Source organism: Chinchilla lanigera, unplaced genomic scaffold, assembly GCF_000276665.1.
Source record: "Chinchilla lanigera isolate Chin_1 unplaced genomic scaffold, ChiLan1.0 scaffold00011, whole genome shotgun sequence".
NCBI lineage: Eukaryota > Metazoa > Chordata > Mammalia > Rodentia > Chinchillidae > Chinchilla > Chinchilla lanigera.
Genome location: NW_004955412.1, coordinates 13,501,056 through 13,517,682, shown reverse-complemented (window position 1 = coordinate 13,517,682; position 16,627 = coordinate 13,501,056). Strand labels below are relative to the sequence as shown.

At 41.7% G+C, this 16,627-nt stretch overlaps 1 protein-coding gene and 1 long non-coding RNA gene across 6 annotated transcripts in view; one reads left to right on the top strand and one right to left on the bottom strand.

The window, feature by feature from the left end:
* Alg9 (ALG9, alpha-1,2-mannosyltransferase) overlaps positions 1–6,969 on the top strand; it is an 88,503-nt gene extending 81,534 nt beyond the window's left edge. The window contains exons 14-15 of one of the 3 annotated variants that reach the window (XM_013511226.1): positions 3,218–3,336; positions 3,637–6,969. In XM_013511226.1, coding sequence (XP_013366680.1) covers positions 3,218–3,336; positions 3,637–3,829 — 312 coding nt within the window. In that variant the 3' untranslated portion in view covers positions 3,830–6,969. Of the gene's footprint in view, positions 1–3,217; positions 3,447–3,636 lie in introns of those variants that run through there. The other 2 variants (XM_005378081.2, XM_005378083.2) reach the window with 2 other exon arrangements.
* Positions 559–15,154, bottom strand: LOC102020545. Of its 3 annotated transcripts, none has more exons than XR_001232924.1 (6): positions 15,003–15,154; positions 10,993–11,148; positions 9,603–9,813; positions 6,013–7,143; positions 3,096–3,254; positions 559–999 (listed from the first exon to the last, which is right to left on the bottom strand). It is a non-coding gene; the product is annotated as an uncharacterized LOC102020545 (long non-coding RNA). The 3 variants fall into 3 exon arrangements; XR_001232923.1 differs by having other exon boundaries at positions 3,143–3,254; XR_001232922.1 differs by lacking the exons at positions 559–999; positions 3,096–3,254 and having other exon boundaries at positions 4,222–7,143.
* Between the last annotated feature and the right edge of the window lie 1,473 nt (positions 15,155–16,627).

Here is a 16,627-nt window from a genome sequence, read left to right as displayed (position 1 = left end):
AAAAAAAAAAAAAAAAAAAAGATGGATCTGGTTGGTCCTGGAAAAGGAGTCTGGCACATTTGTCATTGGTTCCATCTGCATGATCACTTGGAGTTTGGCAGCCTCTGGGCAAGAGTAAACAAATTTTTCAAGAAATTGAAGCATGTGTAATCAAACCATGAGCACTAGAATGGAAAGGCAGATGGGAGAAAGAGCCACATCCATCTACTCTAGATATTAATTTTCCATTTTGTATATTACAAATAGTTTGTCCCAATCTGTTTTATTTTTTGCCTTTCTTTTAGCTTGCCATTTGCATTCAACAATAATGCAGAGTGGCCCTTCTTCCATTTTAGTCCACTTCGGTATTTTTGATGATGATTATGTCCTTTTTGTGGCCCAAGATAGTTTTCTGAAATACCTTCGGAACCCCCTGGCAGCATCTGTCAGCATACCAGGAAAGTAGTCTTCACCGGTTACTGCCTTGGTTTAATGGACCCTTTTTTCTTTTTATAATTTTTAGTTATTTTATAAATAACTTACAAAAATAAGAGTAAAAGAATAATGAAAAAATCATAATTTAAATGATATATATTCTTTATTTTTATTGTGAATATATATACAGAAACCCAAAAAATGCATATACACCTTAGTATTTCACCATACTCCTAAATGTCTGGAAGCTAATGGCCACCACTTTGAGCACCTTTTGTAAGCAGAGAGGCCAAAGGCAACTTACAGTAATCTCATGATGTCTCAGTAAAGTTAGTGCTAAAATTTCATTGTCATCATTAGAGTCGGATGTGCGGCCATGTGTCTGTTTGTATTCCTCTGTTGAATTGTGACATCTTCCTCTGTTGGGTTTCTTTTACTTGCCATTAGAGATGGGAAATTTTTTAAAGGCTTCTTTATTCTGAACTATGTTGAATGCAAGCCAAGAGTGGGCATAGATGCAGCGCTTCCAGTTACATGTACCGCAGTCAGTGGTGGTGCGGTGCTTTAGGGTGTGTAACAGGAAAACTGAAAGGTAAAGCAATGATGGTGTTGACTTCACTATTACATTACCCTTTTCAGTGACTTTATCAGTTTTCTTAGTATAGTCTTTGTTTTTAAAGCACGATTACAAATAATTTAAGATACAGAAAAATGTGCTTGCCTAGTAGCATGCGTGAGGCCCTGGCTTCAAAATCTAGCACTGCAAAAATGAAAACAACAACAAAACCGGGAAAAGAGTAAGACTACCAAGATCTCATATTATAGCTTAGATTTATAAATAAAAGTGTTATAGATCCATAGGATGACTGCTTGAATGGGTCTTATTTTCGTTTTTAAAATAGTATAAGTTTTCTTTGTTATTTTAGAAGAATCTGAAAAGAATAAAATTACAAACCGTAATATTTCCCAAATAGTTAAGAACTGCTTCAAAGAGAAAATTTTTAAAAAAGCTGGATTCAGTGGATGCTGATGTCACACCAAGGGCTGAGTTGCCCGGGAGTACGTAACAATTGTGTTAATGAGGGATTTACTAGGAGAGACACTTAGGCTTGTAGGAGCTCCCTCCAGCCTATGTCTTTCTGTGCCAGCATCACCTTATCTGTGCAGCATGGCCAGAAAGAACAATTTAACTTCTTTTGTTGTGTGTGGCAAGCACTTCCTCTACTTGTTCATGCTGTTTGTAGGAGCCCTGCTTTATCTCTGTGTGTTCTCCGCTAAGCTTCTTTTCTCTGTCAGAGCCCTAGAGGAGTTAGCTGTGGAAGTTGAGTGCATCTCTGTGGAGCGCAGAGCACTGCCAGCGTCCCAGTTGGGAAGGATCTCTCAGCGATGTGTTTGCCAAGCACGATATCATTGTGTACAGGCATTGCAGGAGTTTGCCAAACTCAGATGTAAGCTGCCAGTACAAATGCCACGTTGACATGACATTTACAAGTTTAGAATTCGGAGAAGGACTGGCACTAGAACACCCCTCAGCTGTCTCATTTAGGGCAGCAATAACTGGGCCAACTTCAGATTTTTGAACTCAGAAGTAAGAGTTAGGAAGCAGTCCTTCATGTAGAATTTGAAGTTATCACTACAGGTTTTTCTGGGGAATGAGAAGTCCATTTAGCCTGTTCCTGGGGTAAACCAGAGTGACTAAGCATCCAGAATCTAGAATAAAACTTAGCTTTGAATGAGACTCTTCATTTACTCCTTTGCCTCTGCACAGGTTTTGACTAATTAATAAAAAGTTTTGACTTTTGACTAATTTTAAGCCCCAGTTTACCATCTATAAAACAGCAAAAAGCCTAATATGGTGGCACATACTTATAATCCCAGCAGGGAGGCTGAGGCAGGAGGATTACAGCAAGTTTAAGGCTAGCCTGAACTACATAGTGAAACCCTATCTCAAAAAAAAAAACAAAAAAAAAACCATGGATAATAATGTCACTCTCCCCACGTGATTGTCAGATAGATTAGATGATATATTTAAAAGCTAAAGCACTTACTATATTCTTCAGAAACTCATGAGAAATTTGCATTTTCAGTTTTTGCCTTATTTTAGTAATAAGTAGATAGAATTTGCCAGGGACATGTTGACACAACATGACTTTCTGTGTTGAATCTCCCTGACTTGGGCATTAGTGGAATACTACACACAGGCCCCAGGACTTAGTTTTCTTTGCCTGTTTAGGGAAATTTAGACCTGGAGTCAGGGTCATTGCGTATATGGCATCTCTACAGTTTCTTAGATGCAGAGGCCTTTGGGGGTTAATATTGCATCTCTGCCTGCTGTGTGGTGCACATCTGTAATCCCAGTTACTTGGGAGTCTGAGGAAGGAGGATTGAAGGTTCAAAGCCAGCCTAGACAATTTAGAGAGACCCTATTTTAATATAAGAAGGACTGGGGGTATAGCTCAGTGGCACAGCATTCCCCTAGCACCAACCCCAGTACTCAAAAAGGCAAGCATTTCAGTAACAGCAGCCCTTTCATTGACCGGAGGACTTTTCTATGGCACATTCTTATGCAAAGTGAAGACCTAGAGCTATTTTGAAGGATACGCTTGGGCTTATTTGGGAATGTTTGTTTTTTGTTCTGGCATGGGGACCTCGGTCGCAAGTCTTCTGTAATGATCTAGTACCTAAACAGCAGGCTTCTCCGTGCGCTTTTATAAAGCATAATCCTCACCAGAAGCCTCAGCGTCATGTTCATAGTGAGTTCTCGCAGATGGTAACATTCTTCCTCACTCCCCGTGTTTTTCAGATCTTCAAGGCTCCTTCGGGCATTTTATGTCCCCTTCCTGTCAGATCAATACACAGTATATGTGAACTACACCATCTTCAAACCCCGGAAAGCAAAGCAAGCCAAGAAGAAAAGTGGAGGTTAGCAACACGTTCCTGCCTCAGAGGACAAGCATCTTGTTAACTAGCAGTTCCACTGCCCTGACTCCCTCGACTCACCACCTAGAGTGTTTTTAATAAAGGTCATCTGACAAGAATAGAGCGGTCTGGGTGCTTTGGGCTAGTCAAAATATTTCTTTCAAAGTCTAATCAAAGTTACATTCACTTCTGTGTCTCCTTTCTGCATGTAAACTTTGCAGATAGGCAGGAAAAAGGCCCTAAAGCACAGATAGGTATATTGCTACACATCTCATTGTTTTTTTCTGTTCAATTATTTATTAGACCGAAGAAGAGCAGAACCAGCTTACAGGAAGATTTGAAAATCCCTGGACTGGAAGGCTGTGTTAAGCTACTATCCACACTGGCGTGGCATCTGAGAACTAGCAAGCCTCTCGCAGGCCACATGGGCTTCTCCACCATAGCTGTTCCACAGCTCCTAGCGGACCTCATTGTTCAAATCCTAGTGCGAAAATGAGCCCAGCCTTGTTGCTAACAACATGTCCTTTTTCACCTCCAGCAAGACGAAGCTTCTGTAAAGCACTTCACAGGACCAGGCCCCTGTCCTGGAGTGATCTCAGGAAAAAGGCAACCATTTGAGGAACTGTGACATAATTTTATTGTACATGATGCCTTTAATTTCCATTTTATTTCCTTTACTACCAATTTCAACTATATGGCTATTTTATGTTTTCTTGTAAGTTTTAGCATGCTGTATCTTAAGTTCCTGACTCCTCTGTATAAAGTATCAATAGACTAACATATAGTAGAGCATTCTTAAAGAAATTAATCCTACCAGTTGACAGATTTGGATGACATCACATTTTTAAATGTATTCAGAGGCTGTTGCTGAGGACATTAGGAATTTTCTTTTTTTAAACAATCCTAGTGAAAAGGACCAGTGTATATTTATAGCCTGTTTTTCAGTTCTGTGGCAAGGCACACCCTGCATGAGGTACTTCTCGTCAAATAGGCAATGAGAAGGACTCATTAAAATGTAATAAGCATATACTGCTACTTTCCCTTTATTTACAGTATTTCACAGTTTACAAGGCACTTTCACAATGTCTCATTTGATCCTCACAATCACAATGCAGAATAGACAGCAGATGATTTTATCCCCATTTAACAGATGAGAAAACAGACTAAAGAGCTAGAGCCTGAACCTAGGTGGTTTAACTTGTCACCTAGCTTGAGAGGATGATGAAGTTGACCAGAGATCTGACTGATCCTGTAAGTTTCTGTTTCAAAGAAAAACTTCATCTACATTTCTTTGAGTTCATTGCAGCCTCAAATCTTCCTGTGTATGAGACCCTCATGGCAGCGCTGCATGATATAATCAGTCTTGTGGCAAGAAAGTACTACTTACTTTGCAAGTCCCATTCCTTTGCAGCCACAGAGGACCCCACTGTCTGAACTATCCCTGTCATTCCTCTAGGGTTACTTTATAGGTGCCTTATTTCCCTAAGGGTAACTATTTCTAGTAAAAAATAGACTGGATCTATTTTTCAGAATTTTCCATCTTTCATCTTTCAAAGGAAGGACTTTCCAATAGAGACTGATCCCAAGAGAGGAAGAGAAGTGATAATGGGACAAATGGGTGGTTACTGTACAAAAACTCTATTCTTCGGATGCTCTCTAAGGATCATTCTTTTCTTTTTAATGTAAGGAATATTCTGAGCTGGAGTAAAGCATGGGAAAGGTGAGAGGTCCAGACAGTTTAGAACAATAACTGGAAAGTAAACTGGAGCCCCACTTGTTTGAAAAATTTGTAACTTTTAATTTTTGATACTACTTGTTAGTGTTTTCCAAAGCAAATAGTGGGTATTTGATGGGATTACAGGGCAGAGGACTGTAAGTGAAGCATCTTGCCTTTCTTATAGTAATATCATACTGTCCACAGCACCAAAACCCCTGCTTTTTGCAGGGATAAGTAAGAGTCCAGTAATGGAGGTCAGTGAAGGGTCATGTTTGTCTAATCAGACTGGTGCAGGCCTGGAAGTCTACTGAAGCTCACTGGTAGAGTGTGTGCTCCCCGTCTGTGAGGCCCCGGGTTTGATACCTAGCAAACGCACATGTGCACATGCTCACCAACACATGCACACACACAGTGGTACAGTGTTGATCTGTTATTTTCTTGCTTGTTTGAAAAAAAATAAATGAAAGGCCCCCTGAGCAAGAGCTTTGTTATAGCACAAAAAAGTCAGGATTGGAGGGGCTGGGGATTTAGCTCAGCAGCACAGCGCCTGCCTGGCAAGCGCAAGGTCGTGAGTTCGATTCCCGGTACCGGAAAGAACCGCCCCCCCCCCCCCAAAAAAGTCAGGATTGATACAGGGCTTCCTTGGAATATCAGCTCCTATCCCTTTGAAAACCTCAATTTTGCTTTTCTCTGTTCTTTATCTCTTTAGTAAGAGCACAATAAATTGCAGAGTACTGTGCAAAGGGCTCTAGATAAGGAATATAAGAATCTGGTTTTTGTTGTGAAGGTGTTTTTCATGCGACAGTTTATGAGTACATTAAAAAATTTCCATCTCTTAGCATTACCGGGGCTCTGCCTGGGGAAATGAGTTTCAAACACGTGGTCAGAGTATCATTTTTCCTCCAGAGAATCAGTGTTCAGCATAAGCTACTTTACTCACCGTAAGTACGTAAGATACTTACTACTGTGTAGTCGTATTCAGAATGCCCTCTGATTACGGGCTCATTGAGGGAGTGGGCGCACTTGGCAAATCTCGGATTCTCTGATCTCCAGCTCTAAACCAGCTTTATCTGAACCCAAATCTTGTGACACTGAGTACCGTTACAAACCAGTCTGCACGGCAGGCATCTGTTACCAAAATTACTTCTCACCTGGTGGGTGTCATCTGATAAAAAAGAAGACAGGTCATTTTAATCTCTTGGGATAATCACAGAAAACTGCAGCCTCTGTTCCTTATTAGTGAATTGCAGTTGAGAAGCAGACTCACCGTTTTAAGAGGGTTCTTGATCCCAATCACTGCTTTAGGTCATTTCTCCTTGTTTGATGTTCTGGGAAAGTTTGAAAACCCTGCGTGATGATATACAGGATGACCATTCACCCATGGCAGTCCTTTACTGTGTTTCACATTTCCTGCGTATCCTGAAATAAGAATTCACTGTGATTGTGCTCTCTTCTGGCCAGTACCACACAGTTCTGCTTTTAATTTGGTTAATTTTATTTTCCCTAGAGAGAGAAAAGAGGCAAATTAAATCTTTGTCTCCAGAGACATAGTAAAGGTCATGTGTTAATCCATTCTTATGCTCCTACATTAAATGCCTTGAGTAAGTGGATAAATGGACATGTGCTCAGCTTTAATTTAAAAAATTTTTTTTCATCCTACTTCTGTATGGCATTGTGGGGAGTTCCGAGGCTCTCTCATACCTGTAAATCTGAGTATTGCCTTTAATTTTTCTCATTTTTGTAACCATGTGATTTATGCTGCCAGTGAAATCAGGAAGTAGTACAATGTTGAAGCAAGGGTATTCTCCAGTGTGTTTGTCTTTCTGATCCTTGCTCTTTATTTCATGTGTCAGTGTTTACATTACATATGTATTGTATTTTCTGTGAGAGAGAAAGTTAAATAAATCTTGGCAGTTTGATTTTCCTTTTAACTCTTCATTGGAAATTGGAAGAAGACAGAGCTCAGCTCCTGTTTCCCCTCTTCTCACCCCTAAGTGCCTTGCCTTTGAGAGGCCAAGTAGACCAGCGTGTTTATTTTGAAAACTTCAGGAAGAAGCGTTTGCAAAATCCAATGAGGATTAGTTTTATTTTACCTGTGGAAAAACCACACACAAGTAGGGATTACTTAACCTGTGAATATAAGGCTGAAAAGAGGTGAAGTTTTTAGATATATCTTGAGTGGATTGAGAGTCTCTGGACTATGAAAGTATAATTTCATATTTTCATGTAACTGGAAATCCCGATTCAGTTATATCTGACATTTGAGTAACTTCTCCCTTTGTTGCAAGTCGTCAGGAGGAATCAAACTTGTTTTTATAAATGAGTTTCTTAGCATTTGAAATTCATTGCATAGTTTCATAGCATCATTCCTATACTTTTCACATTACCCTCAATTACCCCTAGTAGCCATCTGGTTTTGTACCATTAGTTATTTTCTTTCCCCTATGGCCCAGAAAGCCCTTTTTTTTTTTTTTTTTTTTTGAGACAGGGTCTCGCTATGCAGTTCAGGCTGGCCTTGAGTTCACTTTGTAGCCCAGGCTGGCCTCGAACTTGCAACAATCCTCCTGCTTCAGCCTCCCAAGTGCTGGGATTACAGGTGTGTGCCGCCATGCCCGGCTATCCCCCTTTTTTTTTTTTTTTTCTTCTTTTAATAATGAAGATGCAGTTCATTTTTTATTTATAGATAGTGCCTTTTGTATCTTATGTTAAAAATTGTTACCTGAAGCAGTATCGGAAAGAGTTTCCTCTATGTTTTCTACTGCACTTTCTCAAGGTTTATGCCCTTGATTCTTGTTTTGACTTCTATGTTATTTTAGGGAAGGATGCCTTTAGTTCCAGGAGGAAGAAGCTCAAGGCCAGTTTCTTTCCCCTTTCTAAAATGTCCTGTTTTTCTCTGTATATCTGTTACTCTGCTTTTAGAGCTGAATCTCTCTTTCAAGAAGGCTTTCTAGATTCAGACCCCTTTCTAGATTCAGATTCCTTTTCTAAATTATTTTTGAATGTGGAGTGTCTTCACAGAAAGCATAAAATCTTAATGCTTAACCTTTTAAACCTGTCTCCCCAAAACATTTTTAGCGTGTGTGGGACAAACACCATGCCACAGTTCTGAGTATTCCCAGTGCTCCACCCAGGTTCCTGAACTTTAGTAATGTGTGTGTTTATTGACAGTGAAGTAAAAGTTAAGATGCTTCAGACTGACACACAGCTGTTGACCTTAATTTGGCATGGATTCTTAGACCACAAAAAATACAGCAAATTGTATATCCTGCAGTATTTGAAGCTCAATTTGTGAATGATGCTTTTCTTTTTTTGTTTTTTCTTTTTTTTGGTTTTTCTCCAGTACCGAGAACCGAACTCATGACCTTGCGCTTGCCAGGCAAGCGCTTTGCCGCTGAGCTAAATCCCCAGCCCCTGTGAATGATGCTTAATGTGTGCATAGTTTAGCAATTCTTCTGAAGTATACAAGCCTCTGCACAGAAGTAGATTCTTCAGAGTAGCATCTGAGCAGAGAGGATTCTGTTTTTGTTTTTTGTTTTTTGGTTTTTTTTTCTGGTCTTTTTGAGACAAGGTGTCACTGTGCAATTCAGGCTGGCCTTGAGCCCATTTTGTAGTCCAGGCTGGCCTTGAACTTGCAATGATCCTCCTGCCTCAGCCTCCCGAGTGCTGGGATTACAGGCGTGTACCACCACGCCCGGCTGAGAGGGTTCTGTTGTTGAATATTTCTGTTGCTTGATGTTGGAGGGTCAGACCTAGCACAGGAGACTTTTTGTTTTTTTGTTTTATTCTGGTACCAGGAATCAAACTCACGACCTCACACTTGCCAGGCAGGTGCTGTGCCGCTGAGCTAAATCCCTAGCCCCTGCACAGGAGACTTTTTGAATAAACCTGGGTTAGAAAGCCCTTCCTGCAGTTGCGGAGAGTGCTTACCCATCCCATGTGCTGCTAGAAAAAGAACATCTGACTGCAAGATGACTTTACAGTCATATATTTGGGTTAAATAATATTAAATAGAAAGTGAATTTTAAAATGGATAGTTGGGCTAGTGGTGGTTCACACTGTAATCCCAGCACTTGGGAGAGGCAGGAGGATCACCGTGAGTTCAAGGCCAACCTGGGCTACACAGTGAGCTCTTCTGTGAGGGCTCCTCTCGGAGCCAGGCGTGGTGGTGCACGCATGTAATCTCAGCACTCAGGAGGCTGAGGCAGGAGGATCATTGCGAGTTCAAGGCCAGCCTGGGCTACAAAATGAGCGCAAGGCCAGCCTGAACTGCATAGTGAGACCCTGTCTCTAAATTAAATAAAAGGAAAGCTGTTTTGTTTCTTCAGCTGTGGAGTTCAGCATAGACTTGACACAAATTATAACCCAACAAGTTTGATAAATGAAGGAAATTCAGATTAGGGATGAGACTATGGGACTGTAGTGATGACAAACTGGAAATTCCCTGTTGTCGCTTTGTAAAATAGTTAGCATGTGGTAACTCAGTAGATGGGTTTAAGTAGTATTTTCCTTAAAGGTAAGTTTGCCTTCACTTATTTATTTTCTTAACACTTACAAGATCGGTAGAGATTCGTGTTTTTTTTCTGCTAGCTTCTGGGTTTACTCTGCCATTCCATGCTTGGAGATGAAAGTATAAACCAGGTGACTTCTTGGTGGTCCTTGCAGCCAAAAGAGTGTACTTTCCAGGTCTCACTTGACTAGGGTTTTTCTGAGGCTGTGGGTTCCAGTGTCACCTGCCTTGGGAGGGCTCCCTCATCTCCATTTGCCTGCAAGAAAAGTATTTGGCAATGGGTGTTCTTGCCCGTTGGTTTGTCATTTTAGCTCATGTTTCCCAAGTGTTCAAATGGGAAGGGTTTCGTTTATTTTCCAGCTGCTTCGGCACCATTGTACTCAGTGCTGGAGTTCTGCTGTATAAATAACAGTTCTCAACCAGTGCTGCACCAGGTGGTCACTCTGGAGACCCTTTAAAATTGCCATTCTCTGGTTGGCCCCCGGAGAATTCTGAGTTAGTAGCCGGGAGGTCGGGTCCCATCACTATTTTTAAAAAACTCCTTAGATAATTCTCCTAATGTGTAGCAAGAATTGAACACTGCTGCTCCTGGTAAAGACAGAGTCAAACCAGGCATGGCAGTCCATGCCTGTATTCCCAGCGCTCTAGGAGGATGAGGCAGGAGGATTGCAAGTTCAATCCCCACTTAGGTAATTTAGCAAGACGCTGTCTCAAAATCAAAGAAGGGCTGGGATGTAGCTCAGTACAAAAACCCCCGGTACAGAAAAACACAACAACGCGAGAGGTAAACATCACACCAAAGATCAAAGATGATTAAGCTGGTAGAATGGTAACTTAAACATTCTGACCCCTGGTCGCCCAGGCCTGCGTCTAGGACCCATCTAGTCACAAATCCATTTCTCTACGTCAGCTTCTCTCAAACCTTATCTGTCCTCTCATTCCCTCTGGGCCCTGCTTGCTGGAAAACAGTTAACTAATATGGCACGGAAACAGCTAATGAATGTTAATAATTTACCACTGTCCTCTTCCCAATGACCCTCTCCTCTCAGTACATTGATATCACATCTAGGAAAAAAAATACCATGTTGGCAACTTCAGTCCCACGTGCTGCTGTTTTACTGATTTATTAGGTGGGAGGAGACAGTTTGAGCAGCCGGGCCTCCAGCCCTACCACGAGGCACCGCCCGGCCTGCTTGGGTAAGACCTTTGGCCGCCTGGAGCAGGACAGTGGAAAATGTGTGCGGGCCTGAAGCTGTCCTTCCTGCTCAGGACGCACTGGGAGAGCCAGCTTTGTATCGCTTTTAAAGGCATGCTTGGCTCTGTTCAAGACATACGGTGAAGACCCTACCCTGGCTTTGTTATTTTGCCTCTGATCTGCAGAGACATCTCCGCAGCGGACATGGGAACAAAGGTTAAGTTCACGTTCAGAGCTCACCTGGAATGTGTTCCGTTACTCAACAAGAAGACAGCACGTAGCGCTCCGGAGTTGGTCTCCTCTGTCTGGTCACCCTCTTGGCAGTGTCTGTACGCTTCCCCGGTATTTCCTATAACGTGTTTAATGTGTTCCCATTCTCTTCTTGCCAGGGAAACTCTGATGGAGATATGGAAGAAGAGAGGCTGGGTTTTTGGTGCTTTGTTTATAAAACAATCTAACAGCCTTTCCTCCTTTCCTTGGGCCTTTGTACTTGTGTTCTCACAGTGTATGATTACTGGATATTCTAAAATATGGCACTGGAGTTTAAATTTGCTGCCTCGTTTTTTTATTTTGTTTTTGCCACACTACTACCGCTGCCTGATAGCTTCAGCCATCCTGGCCTGCAGAGCCATCGTAGGAGCTCCCCTTGTGTCCAGCAGAGGGCATCCTACTCCTGTGAAGAATTTCAGAGCTCTTTCTTCAGCAACTTGACACATGCCCTTAGTATTTGTCATATTCCTGGTGTAATTCCAGGGTATGTTGAAATACCTTTTTTTAATAACAAAGATGTGATATTTTTTATACAATGGAGTACTACTCAGCTATAAAGAAAGATAAACTCAAGGCTTTTATAGGTAAATGGATGCAACTAGAGACCATACTCAAGTGAAATAAATCAGACCTGTATGTGTAAACATTGTGTCTCCCTAGTATAAGAAAATGAAAGAGCAAGTAAGACCCAAAAGGTACAATAGATACTGTGAGAGGGAAAGAAACTGCTCAAAAGGAAAGAACTGGGAATGGGTAAAGGAGAAAAGAAAGAAGGGAAAATATGTGTGTGTGTGTATATATATATGTATGATAACTAAGATAATTGTGCTACCAATTTCTATTGGTTTATTGAAAGGAATAGTTAATACTTAATTTAAAAAAATTTTTTTTACCAATTTTGCATGCTTATACTTAGTAATCTGAACAACTACTTTAAAGATAACAATATGCAATATAACAACCATTGTTGGTTTCCTCTCATCTTGTTTTGAAATTCTGTATCATTTTTCATGTTTTTAAAATTTTTATTCTCTTTAAAAATAAATAGATAAAAAAAGAAATACATTTTTTTTTTTTTAATCTGTGTTCCTACAGGGCACTTTTGTGCTATAGTTGCAGCATCTGTTGGAGAAAACCAGTAAAGCTGGGCAGGGTGGTGCGCGCCTGTAATGCCAGTACTCGGAAGACTGAACCAGGAGGATCACCACGAGTTCAAGGCCAGCTTGCACTACATGGTGAATTCAAGGGCAGCTTGAACTCCATAGTGAGACCCTGTCTCAAAAAACAAAACAGAACAAAAGAAAACAAACAAAAAACCCAAATAATAGTTTATCAGGGGCTGAGCTGTGCATCACAACAGTGGTCCCCCGACCGGTAGACAGCGTAGAAGTCGACACCTCTCCATTAGTTTCACTTCTTTGCCACGACACTGACTGTGGTTGTCAGGAATACTGTAACCGAGGTATCAGGTTGAGGGGGAAGCAGCTACTTTTAGGGACAAACACCAGCCATTTGCCCCTTGCATGTTTTCATACATGAACAAGCCGTATTGTGTACACATTCCTGCCTTTACCACCTCTGACTCGCTGATCCTGTCCAAGGCCACCCAAAGGACACAGGAGTGTCCGGGAGTGTGTCCTTTGGATGCCAACACATCATTTACAGAACAGTGGAAGGGAATGGCGTTTAGCAAGGCCTGCGCCCTGTGGAGTGGCAGGCTTTAGAACACCTTCCACTGGTCCAGGCCTAGGCCCTGCAGCGAGGAGCAAAGATTTGCCAAAAGAAATAAAATTAGCATCTTAAAGGTATAGGCTCATGGGTCGGGGATGTAGCTCAGCGGCATAAGCGCTTGCCTGGCGAACTTGAGGTCATGAGTTTGATTCCTGGTACCAAAAGAAAAAAATATAGGCTCACTACCGAGGCATACTTGGGCCTCGAGGAACAAGGTCAACTCTCCCAAATACAGAATGGGAATTTCCTTTGTCATGTGTGTGACACCTGATACCCCTCCTTTGTGCTTAGTCTTAGAAACATGGAATTGTATGCGTTTGGGGCTAGTGTTTTGTTTGTGTGGTTTTTATTTGTATGTATGTATTTAGTCGGTGTGAGGATTGAGCCCAGGACCTTTGCACTGAGTTATACCCCTGCCCCACCCCCCTATTTTGAGACAGAGTCTTGCTAAGTTGCCCAGGCTGACTTGAACTTGTCATCCCCCTGCCTCAGCTTTTCAGAGTGCTGAGATTACAGGCCTGGGCCATTATGCCCAGCTTTTTTTTTTTTTTTTTTTTTTAACAGATATACCTTCTAGACTCAGATTTGTTCTGTGAAGAAATAATACAATAACAAGTAGAGGTTGCTAAACATTTGGGTTGGGGATGCAGCTCAGTGGTAGAGTCCTTGCCTACCATGCATGAGTCCCTGGATTTGATCCCCAGAACTGCCAAAGAAAGTAAAAATTGCTTTATGTCAGGAGCGTTTTAAGCTGCTTTTTCTCACACAGTCCTGACGACAACCTTAAGAGGTGATGACCTTTTTCAATGGAGAAACATGCTCTCGCATGTTACTGTTTTGTCCAAGATAGCCTCAGTAGAAAGTTGCACACCTAGGATTTCAACCCAAGTAGTCTAGGGGTTGGGGGTCCAGCTCAGTGGTAGAGTGCTTCCCTGGCATGCTCAAGGTTCCATCTCTAGCGTCCAAACAAACAGAACAAAACACCAAAGAGGCTGGTTCTGTTTAACCATGACTTTGTACTCTATTTCATGACCTCTTTGTTGTTTTTTTGGTTTTTATTTTGTTTTGTTTTGCTTTTTTATTTTTATTTATTTATTTATTTTTGTGCCGGGAATTGAACTCAGGACCTTGCGCTTGCCAGGTAGGCGCTGTACTACTAAGCTACATCCCTGGCCCATGCTTTTTTTTTTTGAGACAGGGTCTCACTGTGCAGTTCAGACTGGTCTTGAACTCACTATATAGCCCAGGCTGGCCTCGAACTCACGGTAATCTTCCTCAACCTCCAGAATCGTGGGATTGCAGGCATGCTCCACCATGGCTTGTTTTGCTTTTGTAGTGCTGTGAGCTTAATGCAGGGCCTCATACAAGCTGGACAAGTGCCCTACTCCTGAACTACACCCCAAACCATCATGACCTCTTTGAAGTCCACAGTCCTTGACCTCCTTTTTGGATACTGTGATGAAGAAACTGAAAGGACTTGGTGGACAGAAAGAGCAGGATCCAGTCAGGTTGTTTCACTTATTTATCACCTTCTTAATCCACTCCCCAACCACAGCCTGAAGGTTGTCCTAGGATGACACAGTGAACGGATTGTACATTCAGTCTTGGTAGGGGCTTTTGTAGAACACGGAGCCCCAGCTCATTCTAATCACAGAGTGAGATCAAAGAGGTAACTGATTTCCTAAAGTCCTAGAAATTAGGGGAAATACAGTTTCTGGTTACAGCCTTAGCTGGCTTTCTGCCATGATCCAAACAGCATACCCAGGGGATCTTGGCACTAGTCCATTGTTAACTTCTGTGACTCCTAATACCTCCACGGGCAGATCAGACAAGGAAGTGGGAAAGACTACCATCTTTGGGGGAGACTACAAACAAAAGCTTTCAGGGCAGCAGGAGTATTTTAAGTAACATCTGCTTTTATAAAGTCAAACCTCACCAGGCATGGTGGCACACACCTGTAATCCCAGTCCTTGGGAGGCTGAGGCAGGAGGATTGCTGAGAGTTCGAGGCCAGCCTAGGGTACATAGTGAGAGGGAAAACAAAACAAAACAAAATGTCTGTGTAGCTAGAGCCTGGAGGCAGTGTGTCCGACTGCTGAAAGCTACTACTTACGTTGGCTGGGTCTGGTACAAGACGTGGTGATAAGAGGCTTACAAAAATAAGAGAGAGGAAGGAAATCTGGGCTCTACCCTGTGGATGTAGCAGGGCTGCATAGGAAAGAGCTGGGTAAGAGAAGCTATTGTACATACATGCCTAAGGACGCCGCAGGCAAGAGCAGAGGGGGAGTCAGAGTACATCTGCAGGGTGGTAATCAACAGCCAAGGATTGTTTCAGTAGGTGATAATCGTCATGAATGGTTCATAATCCAAAAAGCTGAGATGAAACGTGGTGTCCTGGGTTGAGTCCTACAACAGAAAAAGGGCATTAATGGAAATACGGGTGACATTTGAGTAAAATCTGGAGTTTACTATGTACTAAAAGCACAATTTGAATAGTACACATTGAGAAATCTCTTTTCCATGTCTGTTTCCCAGGTACTCAGTTACCCTGCCATAACCAACCAATGTTATTAGTTGTATGTGTCCATATATATATAGATATCTCAATCATATGAGTATGTTCTATTTTGTACAAATAGTAAGATATTATATACACTGTTCTGGCTCTGACTTTAAAATTTTTTTGTTTTTTTTTTTCTCACCTTCCTTTTCCTTTTCTTTTTCCTTTTCCTTTCCCCTTTTCTTTTGTGTGTGTGTGTGTGTGTGTGTGTGTGAGTGTGTGTGCACGCGCGCACGCGCTCACACATGCTGAGAATCTAACCTGGAGCCTTGGGTATGCTAAGCAAGTTCCCTTTCACTGAGTTACACCCACAGCCCTTAAGGTACTTTTTAATAGCCACTGAAAATTAAATTACCCATTTAGAAGCTATTTATTATTTCTGAACCTTTGCAACTTAAATTATACCTGCAACTTCAGTCACACCATGCCTTTTCATGTACCATTGTAACCAAAGTTTTTTTGCTGAGCTGATCTAGCAAGATGCTAATTTTTTTTTTTTTTTGTCTTTGAGACAGGGTCTCTCTATGCAGTTCAGGCTGGCCTTCAGGTCACTTTGTAGCGCAGGCTGGTCTCGAACTCACAATAATCCTCCTGCCTCAGCCTCCTGAGTGCTAGGAATACAAGCGTGTACCACCACACCCAGCAGCATCTAGCAAGATAACCAGGAGTTCTTTACTGAGAACATTAAAGCCTATAACAGGACTCAGAGGACAATACTTGAAAAAAAAAGTCACTATTCTGGTTCAAACTGGTTTACTGTAGCTTAAACCTACCCTAATGGGTAAAGGAAATACTAATTCTGACCGCTGTTCTCAGGGAAGTAGGAGCTTTTGCACAATAATCACAGGGCTCCAGGTGTTCTGTGTGTCATGGGCATTCGACTCAATGAGCTTCTGACACTGGTGTAGTACTTGCCATTAACAAAGCACTTCACATTATCATCTTATTCCTTACAGCTCTGAACTACTTTAACAATGGGAAAAAAAATTCTAAACTTGTTGTAGTGCTGCTGCCCTGTAATCACAGCTACTCCAGAAGCTAAGGCAGAAGCATCGCAAATTTGAAGCCAACCTGGGCACCTTAGTGAGACCATCTCAAAATAAAAAAAAAAAACACAAAGGATGGAGATGTGAGGCTCTGTATAGAGAGAAAGAAAGAAAAAGAAGAAGAAAAAAGAAGAAAGGAAAGGAAGGAAAGGAAAGGAAAGGGAAAGGAAAGGAAAAGAAAAGAAAAGAAAAGAAAAAAGAAAAAGAAAAGGATAGGAAAGGAAAGGAAAGGAAAGGAAAGGAAAGGAAAGGAAAGGAAAGGAAAGGAA